Here is a 15,228-nt window from a genome sequence, read left to right as displayed (position 1 = left end):
ATGACACCCCTTGATCCCCATCCTGGTATTCATGACACCCCTTGATTCCCTATCCTGGTATTCATGGCACCCCTTGATCCCCCATCCTGGTATGCATGGCACCCCTTGATCCCCCATCCTGGAATGCATGGCACCCCTTGAGCCCCCATCCTGGTATGCATGGTACTCCTTGATCCCCCATTCTGGTATGCATGGCACCCCATGAGCCCCCAAACTAGTATGCATGGCATCCCTTGAGCCCTCATTCTAGAATGCATGGTACCCCTTGAACCCCAAATCCTGGTATGAATGGCACCCCTTGAGCCCCCCATCCTAGTATGCATGGCACCCCTTAAGACCCCATCCTGGTATGCATGGCACCCCTTGATCCCCCATCCTGGAATGCATGGCATCCCTTTATCACCCATCCTGGTATTCATGGCACCCTTGATACCCCATCATGGTATGCATGGCACCCCTTGATACCCCATCCTGGTATGCATGGCACCTTTTGAGCCCCCATTCTTGTATGCATGGCACCCCTTGATCCCCCATCCTGTTATGCATGGCACCCCTTGAGCCCCCATCCTGGTATGCATGGCACTCCTTGAGCCCCCATCCTGTTATGCATGGCACCCCTTGAGCCCCCATCCTGGTATGCATGACACTCTCTAAGCCCCCTTCGTGGTATGCATGACACCCCTTGAGCCCCCATCTTGGTATGCATGGCACCCTCTGAGCCCCCATCCTGGTATGCATGGCATCCCTTGAACCCCCATCCTGGTATGCATGGCATCCCTTGAGCCCCCATCCTGGAATGCTTTGCACCCCTTGAGCCCCCATCCTGGAATGCTTGGCACCCCTTGAGCCCCCATCATGGTATGCATGGCACCCCTTTATCCCCCATTCTGGTATGCATGGCACCCCTTGAGCCCCCATCACGCTGCCCACAAAAAAAAAAATACTCATACTCACCTCCTCTCTCCTCCAGCGCTGTCACGCTCTGCTTCCGACACAGTGTGAGATGCTGTGCCGGAATAGTCACTGCTCACTACGCCGGGACTCTGTGCATGGGGAGCAGTGACCATTCAGTCTCTTCAATAGCCGGCACACTGTAGCCGCAGCGCGTCTCCTGCTGCGGCCAGCGGTCAGTGTGCCCCCTATTAAAAACCATGGATATTCACTACAACCCATGGGAGTGGGTTGTAGGGAATATTCATGAGCTTTAATAGTGGGCTCACCGACCGCAGAGCGGCAGCAGGAGCCACGCTGCGGCTACTGTGTGCTGGCTATTAAGGAAAGTTAATATTCATTGCTGTCCATGCACATGCGCGTGGGGAGCAATGAATATTCATTTTCTTTAGTAGCGGGCACAGTGTAGGCTGCTGATCCCCCTCTGCCGCTCCCCCACACCCACTACCACGCACAGCCATACAGTATATATATGTATATACACTGCTCAAAAAAATAAAGGGAACACATAAGCAACAGAATATAACTCCAAGTAAATCAAACTTCTGTGAAATCAAACTGTCCACTTAAGAAGCAACACTGATTGACAATGAATTTCACATGCTGTTGTGCAAATGGAATAGACAATAGATGGAAATTATTGGCAATTATCAAGACACCCTCAATAAAGGAGTGGTTCTGCAGGTGGGGACCACAGACCACATCTCAGTACCAATGCTTTCTGGCTGATGTTTTGGTCACTTTTGAATGTTGGTTGTGCTTTCACACTCGTGGTAGCATGAGATGGACTCTACAACCCACAGAAGTTGCTCAGGTAGTGCAGCTCATCCAGAATGGCACATCAACGCGAGTTGTGGCAACAAGGTTTGCTGTGTCTGTCAGCGTAGTGTCCAGAGGCTGGAGGCGCTACCAGGAGACAGGCCAGTGTACCAGGAGACGTGGAGGGGGCCATAGGAGGGCAACAACCCAGCAGCAGGGCCGCTACCTCCCCTTTGTGCAAGGAGGAACAGGAGGAGCACTGCCAGAGCCCTGCAAAATGACCTCCAGCAGGCCACAAATGTGCATGTGTCTGCACAAACGGTTAGAAACCGACTCCATGAGGGTGGTATGAGGGCCCGATGTCCACAGATGGGGGTTCTGCTCACAGCTCAACACCGTGCAGGACACTTGGCATTTGCCACAGAACACCAGGATTGGCAAAGTCGCCACTGGCGCCCTGTGCTCTTCACAGGTGAAAGCAGGTTCACACTGAGCACATGTGACAGACGTGACAGAGTCTGGAGACGCCGTGGAGAGCGATCTGCTGCCTGCAACATCCTTAAGCATGACCGGTTTGGCAGTGGGTCAGTAATGGTGTGGGGTGGCATTTCTTTGGAGGGCCGCACAGCCCTCCATGTGCTCTCCAGAGGTAGCCTGACTGCCATTAGGTACCGAGATGAGATCCTCAGACCCCTAGTGAGACCATATGCTGGTGCGGTTGGCCCTGGGTTCCTCCTAATGCACTACAATGCCAGACCTCTTGTGGCTGGAGTGTGTCAGCAGTTCCTGCAAGATGAAGGCATTGAAGCTATGGACTGGCCCGCCCGATCTCCAGACCTGAATCCGATTGAACACATCTGGAACATCATGTCTCGCTCCATCCACCAACGTCACGTTGCACCACAGACTGTCCAGGAGTTGGCGAATGCTTTAGTCCAGGTCTGGGAGGAGATCCCACAGGAGACCATCCACAACCTCATCAGGAGCATGCCCAGGCATTGTAGGGAGGTCATACAGGCACGTGGAGGCCACACACAATACTGATCCTCATTTTGGCTTGTTTTAAGGACATTACATCAAAGTTGGATCAGCCTGTAGTGTGCTTTTCCACTTTAGTTTTGGGGGTGACTCCACATCCAGGCCTCCATTGGTTAATAAATTTGATTTCCATTGATGATTTTTGTGTGATTTTGTTGTCAGCACATTCAACTTTGTACAGAACAAAGTATTCAATGAGAATATTTCATTCATTCAGATCTAGGATGTGTTATTTGAGTGTTCCCTTTATTTTTTTGAGCAGTGTAGTATAAGACACCCCCTCCCCCACTTTCCTCCAAAATTTTGGAGGAAAAAAGTGCGTCTTATAGTCCGAAAAATACGATAATTGCATCACATCGCAGTGTGTAAAAGTTTTTGACAGATGTTGAAAAAATGCTGCAAAAGATGAATGCTTTAAAAAATAGACCGGTAAATAGATCATTTTTATCTATTTATCTATTAAAAATATGCAAAGTGAATAGAAATCTAAATTAAATCAATATTTGATGTGACAAACCTTTGTCTTCATCATGTCGTCTCGGTTCACTTGCACACAGTTTTTGAAGGAACTCGTCAGGGAGGATGTTCCAAACATCTTGGAGAACTAACCACAAATCTCATGTGGATGTTGCTTGTGCAAATCCTACTGTTTATTCTTGTAATCTCAGATAGATTCAATGATGAGATCAGAGTTCTGTGGAACCATATCAACACTTCCAGGTCTCATTGTTATTCTTTTTGCTGAAGGTAATGATGTTAGATGTACTGTATAGACCAAAAGTTTGGACACACCTTCTCCTTTAAAGATTTTTCTGTATTTTCATGACTATGAAAATTGTACATTCACACTGAAGGCATCAAAACTATGGATTAACACATGTGGAATTATATACTTAACAAAAAAGTGTGAAACAACTGAAAATATGTCTTATATTCTAGGTTCTTCAAAGTAGCCACCTTTTGCTTTGATGACTGCTTTGCACACTCTTGGCATTCTCTTGATGAGCTTCAAGAGGTAGTCACCGGAAATGGTCTTCCAACAATCTTGAAGGAGTTCCCAGAGATGCTTAGCACTTGTTGGTCCTTTTGCCTTCACTCTGCGGTCCAGCTCACCCCAAACCATCTCAATTGGGTTCAGGTCTGGTGACTGTGGAGGCCAGGTCATCTGCTCATCGCCTGTATGCAGTAGAAGCAATCAGACAAGTGCTGCTTCTAGTCTCCTATGGAGACTATTGAAGCATGCAGTAAGTGTAAAAAATTTTTTTTAAAAGTATTTAAAAAATTAAAAAAATATAAAAGTTTAAATCACCCCCCTTTTGCCCCATTCAAAATAAAATAATTAAAAAAAACCCCCACATACACATATTTGGTATTGCCACGTTCAGAATCGCCCGATCTATCAATATAAAAGAAGAATTAATCCGATTGGTAAACGGCTTAATGAGAAAAAAATTCTAAACGCCATATTTACGTTTTTGTGGTCGCTGCAACATTGCAATAACGGGCGATCAAAACATCGGATCTACCCCAAAATGGTATCAATAAAAACGTCAGCCCGGCTCGCAAAAAATAAGCCCTCACCCGGCCCCAGATCCCGAAAAATGGAGAGGCTACTTAAATTTCACCACTTAAATAAAAAAGACCCTGTACATGTTTTGTGACTACGAACTCGTAATGACCTGGAGAATAATGATGGCAGGTCAGTTTTAGCAATCAGTGAACGTGCAGACACTTGTTATTGTATCACTCTTGCCTGCAGACACTTGTTATTGTATCACTGTTGCCTGCAGACACTTGTTATTGTTTCACTGTTGCCTGCAGACACTTGTTATTGTATCACTGTTGCCTGCAGACACTTGTTATTGTATCACTGTTGCCTGCAGACACTTGTTATTGTATCACTGTTGCCTGCAGACACTTGTTATTGTTTCACTGTTGCCTGCAGACACTTGTTATTGTATCACTCTTGCCTGCAGACACTTGTTATTGTATCACTGTTGCCTGCAGACACTTGTTATTGTTTCACTGTTGCCTGCAGACACTTGTTATTGTATCACTGTTGCCTGCAGACACTTGTTATTGTATCACTGTTGCCTGCAGACACTTGTTATTGTATCACTGTTGCCTGCAGAAACTTGTTATTGTATCACTGTTGCCTGCAGACACTTGTTATTGTATCACTGTTGCCTGCAGACACTTGTTATTGTTTCACTGTTGCCTGCAGACACTTGTTATTGTATCACTGTTGCCTGCAGACACTTGTTATTGTATCACTGTTGCCTGCAGACACTTGTTATTGTATCACTGTTGCCTGCAGACACTTGTTATTGTATCACTGTTGCCTGCAGACACTTGTTATTGTATCACTGTTGCCTGCAGAAACTTGTTATTGTATCACTGTTGCCTGCAGACACTTGTTATTGTACCACTCTCCAGCCCTTCAGAAAACAAACTGCCTTCAACTACAGCCAAATATTTCACATTTTGACTCATCAGTCCAGAGCACCTGCTGCCATTCTTCTGCACCAAAGTCCTATAGTTTCATGCATAGTTGAGTCTCTTGGTCTTGTTTCTATGCATGGATTTTTAGCCACAAAACTTCATTGAAGACCACTTCTAGCCAGACTTCTCTGAAAAGAAGGTGGGTGTAGCTTTGTCCCACTGATAGCTGCCAGTTCTGGGCTGATGTCACTGCTGGATATCTTCAGATTTCAAAGGGAAATAAGCGTGATGTGTCTTTCCTCCAAAGTACTAAGTTTCTCTGGCCAACCACTGCATCTATGGTCTCAATGTTGCCCTTTTCTTGGTGCGTATTCAAAAGACCTTGATCAGCATATCTTGACACCTCAGTCTGCTTTGAAATCTGTGCCTAGAACAGACCTTGCTAATACAGTATGACTACCTTGTGTCTTGTTGCTGTTCTCAAGTCTTACCATTGTGTATTACATGAAACTGTCTCCTCGAACCTTCCCTTTGTTGCAGAGTTCGACTGTTCCTCACCCAAGTTTAAGCCTCCTACACAGCGGTTTCTGTTTTAGTTAATGATTGTGTTTCAACCAACATATGAGAACAATGATCATTATCAACTATACCAGACTATAATCCTACAAAATTCCGGACTATATGCCAAATGTACCTAGAAAAATTGATTCTGTTTTGAAGGCAAAGTGCGGTCACACCAAATCCTGATTACATTTAGATTTCTCTTACTTTGATTCACTTTACACGTTGTGAATTGAAAAAAAAACAAACTATAACTGCTTCTATTTTAAGAAGTGTTCTTACTTTGCAGCATTTTTCCATATCGGCTTAAAGTGCAAAAGTTTATTTACATGATATCCCAAGAACAAGCAGTTTACATTATCATACAGGGGAGACTAAAGTCCACACATGAGTTGGCTTCATTACAATGACTTAGAATAAGTTAATGTTTACTTACCCAGCAGAGCACACATTACCTAGACCTGGGCCCAGTTGCCTGATAGCAAGAGATAAAAGATTCCTATTTGAAGGGTAATACGCCAGCTGTAAAATGACTAAATTTTAAATATTATATTACGCCTTCTCGCTGGTTTTATCCGACGGCAGCGGCCACGTGACATCTGTGTCATAACTCCCAGAATGCGCTGCTCCTTCCTCATCTCACCCAAAGCGTCTCAGGGCTATGGATCATATGCATCTTTTCAAAACCAGAGACCCGCTGGCAGGTTCTGCCGTAAGTATCGGAATATCAATGTAACTTTGTCAATATTTACTTTGTAAATAGAAAGATTTGTTTCCGATTCTTTAGACTTTTAATTCATTGTATCATTTTCTTTTTCCTGCTTTAATTATTGACTCTCATTCTCTCTTCCTTGCTGGATAAGAGGGAAATTAAATTATTAGTTTATTTCACATACAATTCCTTTGTGTATAAAAAGAACATTTACAACAATCAGTTATCAATGCTGGCTAATTGCTGAGGTCTCGTTGGAGTATTGATGTGGCAGAGCTGAATTTTTTTTTTTTTTTATCATTTTGGGAAGAGTATTCTTGGGATAACTTCCAACAAGCCATTTTAGGCAAATATTAATATTGTTTGTATGAACTTGTAAAATATGTTGCGATCATTTCATAGCCTCTTTCAGTGTCAGTGATTTGTCCAGTATCGAAAAAGCAGTCTTATTTTCATCAGTGTTTGATCAGTGATATTCACGTTTGGAAAAAGAAATAAGTTGCAAAGCTTCTCCAGTATATTACAATGTTAATCAAGGACTGCACGCTGAGGCCATCAATGTATGGTCCATAGTTTTCACAGACCCATAGACTTGTATGGGTAATTTTGATCCGTGACGCCGATCAAAACAGACGTCTCCATGATTTTTTTGCGGACACGCTATCTGCAAAAAAATAAAACCACAGCCATGTAAACATCCCTTTAGATTATAATAGGTACGTGTTCTATCCATGAAAACTATGCATAGAATATGTACGTGAAAAACGGACATCTGAATGATGCCTTGATGAGCTTTTAATGTTGCAGATTTTCTGCACCTATTATGTATTTTAGGTCACTTGCTCTTTTTCATTGCATTTTTAGTGCGTTTTTTTACAAGCGTTTTTCTCACGTTTTTGACTCTGTAGTTTTTGTCTCTTGTTATTTCACTTTGACAAAACTTTATTGATATAGTCATGTGCAGATTACATGCTTTTTTGATGCGTTTTTTTACCTGTGGATTCTCCACATCTAGTACAAGTCTGTGGGGAAATCTGCTCATAAAACTCAGCGTACCCGCAAGAGAAACTGACTTGTTGAGGATTTGAAACGCACACGGCAGGTCAAGTTATGCTAAATAAAAAAAGCACAGCGGGCAGGAGATTTCTATAAATCCCATTCACTGTGTTGGAACTGTAAGACGCTGAGTCTTTGACTTGAGTGAAAATATACAGCCTCAAAAACTTACCAAAAACTCATTGTGAGCACCCAGCCTAAGGCTATATTTACACATTGCATATTTGGTCGATTTAACGCATGAAAAAACCACAACATTTTACAGTGTCAACAAAGTGGATAAATGTTTTAGTTTAATCTCATTCACATGCTACATTTTTTGTGTGCAGAATCCGCATGAAAATTTCCCTTTCTTTGCATTTTTATAATCTGCAGCATGTAAATTTCCTTTGGTTTGGTGCAGATTTTACCTATTGATTTAAAGGTGACGCTGAAATCCACAATGTTTTGTTGCATCATCACAGCAAAATAATGCACATAAAAAAGCATGAACAAGAATGGAAATTCTGAGCGGATTTTGATGCAGAAATGCTGCAGATATCAGTTAAGAAATCTCCATGAATAATCCAAACTGGAGATTTTGCTGGAAATGCTGCTGTTTTAATGCTGATTTTACCCTATGGCTGCATTCACACTTTGAGTATTTGGGCAATATTTTACATCAGTATTTGTAAGCCAAAACTAGAAGTGGAACAATCAGAGGAAAAGTATAATAGAAACGCGTCACCACTTCTGTATTTATCACCCACTCCTGGTTTTGGCTTACAAATACTGATGTAAAATACTGATCGTGTGAACATAACCTAAGTACACAGTGGACTGTGCAGCTGGAAAATCCATCCAGACAATCTGCAGTACATCCTGTACCCTAAAAAATCTTTTGACGTGATTTTACCATGTCACAGTGTCACGTCATTGTGGGTCAGACCCCAAACCGATTGCTAAAGCGAAGAGTTTCTAGCAAGCCTTTCTTCTGTTGCGGAATTACCAGACATATTTTTGTAACGCTGCAAGGTCACTTATAACTTTATTTTTCTATAGTGATACATTGAGGTTCCTTCTTTCATAGTTCTAAAGATAATGAGATTGTTGAGCAGTTAATATTTAATGACGCATTGAAAATACTGTCACATGAACTATATTCATACATACCAACCTGGTAAGTATGTAACTGATGATCGAGGGTGTACTTTAATCTGACCGGGGTTCGGGTACTCACCATCACCTGGTTTTGCACTTTGAGACTTACTGTAGATTACAGAACAAGTAAGAAATGTGAATCCACTTTCACTGCTTTGGTATTAACCTCTTCAGGACCAGGTAATTTTTTTGTCTTTGCGTTTTCGTTTTTTTCCTCCCCTTCTTCCAAGAGCCATAACATTTTTATTTTTCCATACCAATACCTATATGAGGGATTTTTTGCAGGACGAGTTGTAGCATTGAATGACACCATTCGCTTTAACAGGAAACAAATCCGAAATGAGGAGAAATGGTCAAAAATATGAAATTCTACCATTGTTTTTTGGGCTTTGTTATATATGTTATCATGATTCTCTAGGTCAGTATGATTGTGGCAATACCAAACTTGAATATATTTTTTCTTTATATAAGTAATGATTAAAAAAATGCAGAAGTTTGTAAAAAAAAAAATTGTTTTTTTTGCTGCTGTTTTTCCGAGACCTGAATCATTTTTACTTTTCTGTGAATAGAACTGGGTGAGAGTTTGTTTTTTTGCCAGGCGAGCCAATATTTTCATAGATACTATTTTGTGGTCCATGTGACATGTTTGCTTTTTATTGTATTTTTTAGGGAGGGATGACTTCTTTCTTTGATTTTAATTCTGGTCGTTTTGATAAAACTAATAAGTTTTATATTTTGATAGTTTAGACTTTTCTGATTTTGGCAATACCAGATATGTTTATTTTATTTTTTTATTAATTTCTTTATTTTTAACGGGAAAATAGGGGAGTGATACAAATTTTTATATATTTTTTTATATTCCTAAAAAGTTTTTTTTACTTTATATGTTAGATCCGTGAGGGGATTTGAACCTTCAATAATCCGATCGCTCGTACTTTATGCTGCAATATCTTTATATTGCTGTACATAGCACAAATCACTGCATCCTTTTAAGCTCAGCATATGGCAGTTCATCAGCGGAGAATCAAGATGGAAACAATGAAGGCCTTTAGTAGTCCCCCATCATCGACCACAAATCGCATCACATGGGGCAAATAGGAGCCGGCATGTAACAAGTCCGTTCACTTCCTTTCTTTCCTCCTAAATCTTCCCCATCACCTTTGCAAGATATTATTATTGAGAAGAGGAAAGAACCGCAGCAACTCAGTCATGGAATGGAGAAGACATAACATTACAGAGCGGGGGGGGCGAGTGCTGAGGAGCAGAGGGCTGACTCCATAACTGCAGAGACCAAACCTCCTCTGGTATTAATATCAGCAAAAATACTGGAGCTTCATGGACGAGCAGCTGCTTGCAGCCTTACATCACCAAGCACAATACCGAGCGTCGGATGGAGTGGTATAAAGCCGCCACCACTGGACTCTGGAGAAAACGCGTTATTTGCAGTGTCATTTTAAACTTTTCTATCTGGTGTCTGATGGACAAGTCTGGGTTTGGCAAATGCCAGGAGAAGGTTACTTGCCTGACTGCATTGTGCCTGCTAGACAAATTGATAAAGGAGGGATAATACTATGGGCTTGTTTTTCATGGCTAAGCCTTGGCCACTTAGTTCTAATGAAGGAAAATCTTAAAGCTTTAAAGCTTCAGCACAAGACATTTTGAATAGCTGTAGCTTCCAACCTTATGCGAACAGTTTGCTGAAGTCCCTATTCTGTTCCAGCATGACTGTGCCCCTGTGCAGAGGGTCCGTAAAAGCATGGATGGGGGAGTTTAATTTGTAAAAACATGACTAGCTGCACTGATCTCAACCTCATCCAACACCTTTTCCGAGTATTTATAGCTGCTCGGTGATATGGTTGAATCACTCCCGTGTGAATGATTTGCAACTGTTTGACAGCTTTATTACATGTGAGGAATGTGTAAGAAATAGACATTCCTCACATGTAATAAAACTGTTAAACAGTTGCAAATCATTCACACGGGAGTGATTCAACCATATCACCGAGCAGCTATAAATACTCGGAGCTCGGCCCGAGCATACTCGGCGAAAGGGTTAATAGAACATACTCGCTCAACACTAATCAGCACCAATCCAAGCTGGTGTTTAAAGCACCGCTCCAGAGGTTTTTTATTGCACCGCTGGAGTGGTGCTTTAAATGTAAGTCCCCTATTCCTTGTCATATACTCACCTTCTGCCGCCTTCATCGGTTTCCCGGCCGCTCCGGTCCGTCTCCTGTGAAAATTGACGTACACGTAGTTCCAATATTTCATGGAGCTGCGCGGAGGTCAGTAGACTTGTATTGAGAGATTCCGGGAGCCAGAAACTGCGTTCACAAGATGGCGCTGCAGGACAGAAGCGGTGCTGAAAACTGGGGAAGAGTCTGGAGGGTGAACATATGACCGGGGGCTGAGTGCTTATACTTAAATCACCACTCCAGCGTTAAAAAAAACAAAACACATAAGTAGTGCTTTAATACAGGAGAAAGACTTTTAACACATGTGCTATGTGTTAAAAGTCCTGGCTAACTAGCACATTTCAGTAGCTAAATCAGCCCCCTCCTATGGCTATGAATTGGCCATGACAAAGAAGAGGACTGATTTAGCTATTAAAATGAGCCAAATAGTCAGCCCTATTCACACATAGCACAGGTAAAGTGCCAATACAAGAAACTCCTGTGTTAAAGAAGCACTCCTCCTCCTCCCATCAAAATTTTTTATCCTCTTAATATATTGCAGTCATCATATTATATAGCACTGTGTACTTACAATTGCCCATTTTGCCTTTCTACCCAGCTATTTCTTCTGTTTTCCATTAGGTCTATGACATCATGTAAATAAAACCTGACTAGCTGAATACTTCTAAGCTCTATGTAGAAACAGGGGGTCAATTTTCCCTGCACAAGTCATGAGTCACTGCAAAAGTCCCTGGCAGGAGGAGGAGGAGGAGGAGGGAGCAGCTGGGTCAGAAGATGAAGAGGGGAATGATAAATACAGGGACAAGAGACTTCCTGTTTCTACATAGAGCAGAGAAAGGAAAAGAAGCTGGGTAGAAAGGCAAAATGAGCAATTGTAAGTACACAGTGCTATATGATATGGTAACTGCAATATATTAATAGGATAAAAACTTTGATGGGAGGAGGAGGAGTGCTTCTTTAAACACAAGCCACTGCAATCATTTCAGATTTTAACAACTTTTCCTCATGTAATTATATCACAAAGTTGTATATATTTATATTTTAAATGCATCTAAAAAATATTGTTTTCAAGTACTGTAAATAACCCCTATAGCTAATTGTAGACCACTCAACATCTTAAAACCTTGGTCCAACCCATATATGACTCTGCAAAGATGTTTTAGAACATCATTACAGAGTCTGCAGAGATGTAAAGCTGTAAGAGTCGGGAGCCTGGATATCTCTAACAGCAGAGAAGACAGAGATGGTTTATTACTATCTCTGCCTTTCTGATAGCTGTATTAAGAGCACTGAACAAGTGCTTTGCATTCACTTTAGGAAGTACTATCAGTACTTCTTTCTACCATTCTAGCAGTCATATTATTGATGGGTTCTGGGAGGAAGCAGAAGCTGCTGAGTCTTTGCAGACACAGATCAGCTCTGCAGTGTTTCCAGGAGGCTGAGTTTTCCCTGTAACTCGTACTAATATACCAGCCCCAGTTACAGGGGAAATCAGCAATAAAACACAATGTTTTCAAATGTTGAAATGCCACCCGAACATCTTTTATGACCTTACGGGTTCAAACAGGAAGGAAGGAGATAAGGGGAAGGAAGGGTAAAAATAAAGAAAACCACTGCCAGTCTGAATTACCAGCCTCGCTCCAAATGAAAAAAAATTGGACATCCAATATATGAAATAATTGTTATGGAATGCGAACAAAATGTAAAATGTTTAGAAATATACTGCACTCCAGTGGTGTGTAGAGATGCTCAAGTAGAGTTTCCAGCCTGTAACTAGTGAGGATATGACTTGACACTCAAACAATATTGCGGTGAAAACAGAGTTTGTTTATTTGGCAATCTTTTGGTTAAATGTTTTTCGGTCCCACAATTTGGACTTTCGTCAGAACTAATTGCCTTTGGTAACAGGGGTACTGCAGAGTGTAGAGCCTGGGTATGCAACGCACGTCGCTGCTGAATTGCGCTACAATTTAAAATGTATTATAGTAGCCCTTTATGGTCTTCCAAAAAAAAAAAATTTGCTGATATATGCAAGGAATAAAAACTCAAAATATAAAAATGACATAAAAATTAGACTTTGCAACCCAAAAAAGAGGCAAAATTTATAAAAAAAAATTAGAGCTCTTAGAACTGCAAGAACAAAATAAACAAAATGTGCATGCTTTCGAACAGGTGAAAATGGCCTGGTCTTGAGCTATAGTTTAGGGATGTGGAAACTTTTCCTTTTTTCATTTAAATTAATATATTTTGTGCTAGCAATAGGTTTTGAAATTGGGTTTAATTAAAACTCTTGTACTAATTGGTTTCTGCAGGTTGTTTGTTTCCCTGCATATAGCTCGCTTTAGAGTGAGTAAACTGAGAATCTATAAGTGAACTCCTTTTAATAGAGAAGTTTTTACTCTTTTGTCTGTCTTTTCCTGAGCTTTTTTAACCAGATTTATTATCACATTAAAGTTTAGCTCAAGTTTGATATGGTCTGTGGTCATAAATCAGCACAAGGGACCTTGGAAAAAGATAGAAAAAAGATTACGGTATATAGAGATATTTTGCTGCTCTCTTGTGATTGTTTATGAAAGCTGAGGCAATAAATACATTATTCTGCATCCTTGACCTGAATATATGGTGACATACAGTACATCATCTATGAAGGTTTGTTATATAAAGTATATACATAAATATAAGTTAAAAGTATCAATACAAAATGATGTCCAATATAATAAATCTATTTTTTTCAGTATGATAAAGTCTATCAGGACCTCAAGAACGTTTATAAAAATGGAGAACATTTCTGCAAAACCGTTTTGTCTGTTCTACAACAGAGGTTGGAAGAAAAACTTTATCATGTGTTATATGTGTTGTATGTCATTCATTATGTGGCTATTAGTTAATGTGCCCTTTAGGGTATGTTCACTCTACTCAAGACGCTGGCTCCGATTCATCATTTGTATTTTTTTTTTTAATATTTAGATTTGAGAGTCCTCAGTGGTTGATAGTTGATACCTTTTAATGGCTAACTGAAAAGATGGTAACAAATTGAAAGCTTTCAAGACTACTCAAGTCTCTTCATCAGGCATAGTACTGTGCCTGATGAAGAGACCTGAGTAGTCTCGAAAGCTTGCAATTTGTTACCATCTTTTCAGTTAGCCATTAAAAGGTATCAACCACTGAGGATTCTCAAATTTAAATATTTTTCTATCTACTGGCCAACACGGTACAAAGATATGTATTTTCATTGTATTTTTTTTAAGTCACTTTCCTTTTTTGTTTTATGGTATCAGATGCCGTTTTTGGCACCAAAATCTTCAAAATGCCGAAATCAATTCATGAATTTGTTGCAAAGTCAAACATTTTCTTTTTTTTAGCCTTGAATTATTTTTGCAACTTTTTGTCAAAAGGCTAGCTTTTACAAATTGGTGCAAAAATTGCACCAAAATACACCGGGAGAGAGACTGGAGTGGAGTTGCACAAAATTTTGCAACTTTTTAAAAACTCTGCCCACAAAGGGGAAAACAAATAAAAGTATAAAAACTAGACTTGAAAAAAAGGCTCAAATAGTTTAACTAATTGGGTGCAAACATATAAAAGGCACAACTCACACAAAGCTAGATAAAAAAAAGTGCACATGCTATGATGAATTGGGGCCACATTTTTTTTATAAGCACTTTAAAGCGGAACTGCTGCAAAATAGACATTAAAGAGTATTTGAAGTGGGTTTTAATGTGGATTTTGGAGTGGATCTGCTTCAAAATCCTCAGCAAAAAAACTCAGTGTGGACATACCCTTAAGAAAAGCCATTGAGTAGGTAAAGTTCTAAATGCAAAGCAGAAAGTACAGATTTTTTGGTGAAAGCATTAACCCATAAAAGCTGTCACAGAGAAGAAATGGAATAGCAATCATTATCAACCAATCACTTGTTTATGAACAACCTTATTTATAGGGTTTTTATCCATTTTGCAAATGAATAAAAATTCTGTTGTGCTGCAAACTCAAGAAAATGGCAAAATGGGGATTGTGTTTCACTCACCGTCCTTTCACAATCCAGGGGAAAAAAAATTAATATAACAAATGATGAAATTGTGATGAGTGAAACCCTCCCAATTTTGAAGTTTTCTGCCTTTTCAAGGACTCTGGGAACAGGATCGTAAATTTTGTGCTTTCTGAAAAATTTGCCCAATTTTACATTATCGAAATTGCAGTAAAAATATGGAATCAGATAATTGCTAAATGCTGCAAAAAGACTTTGGACCTCACTGATGCCCACAGAAACAGTTTAGCAGTTACAGGACCAATTTTAACATAGATTAATAAGATGTTCTGTATTCCTTGAAGTACACCTGTCTTTTGCCATAAATACATAATTTTTGAACCTTATAT

General features: G+C 40.4%; 1 protein-coding gene across 1 annotated transcript in view; it reads left to right on the top strand.

Annotated features, from left to right (window-relative positions):
• The first annotated feature begins 6,219 nt into the window (after window positions 1–6,219).
• Window positions 6,220–15,228, top strand: part of NOSTRIN (nitric oxide synthase trafficking) — an 84,973-nt gene continuing 75,964 nt past the window's right edge. The window contains exons 1-2 of the mRNA XM_073647004.1: window positions 6,220–6,463; window positions 13,590–13,675. Of these exons, the coding sequence (XP_073503105.1) occupies window positions 6,413–6,463; window positions 13,590–13,675 (137 nt within the window). The 5' untranslated portion in view covers window positions 6,220–6,412. The remainder of the gene's footprint in view (window positions 6,464–13,589; window positions 13,676–15,228) is intronic.

This window comes from Phyllobates terribilis, unplaced genomic scaffold (assembly GCF_046119375.1).
Source record: "Phyllobates terribilis strain yellow unplaced genomic scaffold, ASM4611937v1 Scaffold_9__5_contigs__length_417890890, whole genome shotgun sequence".
NCBI lineage: Eukaryota > Metazoa > Chordata > Amphibia > Anura > Dendrobatidae > Phyllobates > Phyllobates terribilis.
The sequence above is the reverse complement of the archived record's forward strand: the minus strand, read 5'-3'. Positions and strand labels throughout refer to the sequence as shown.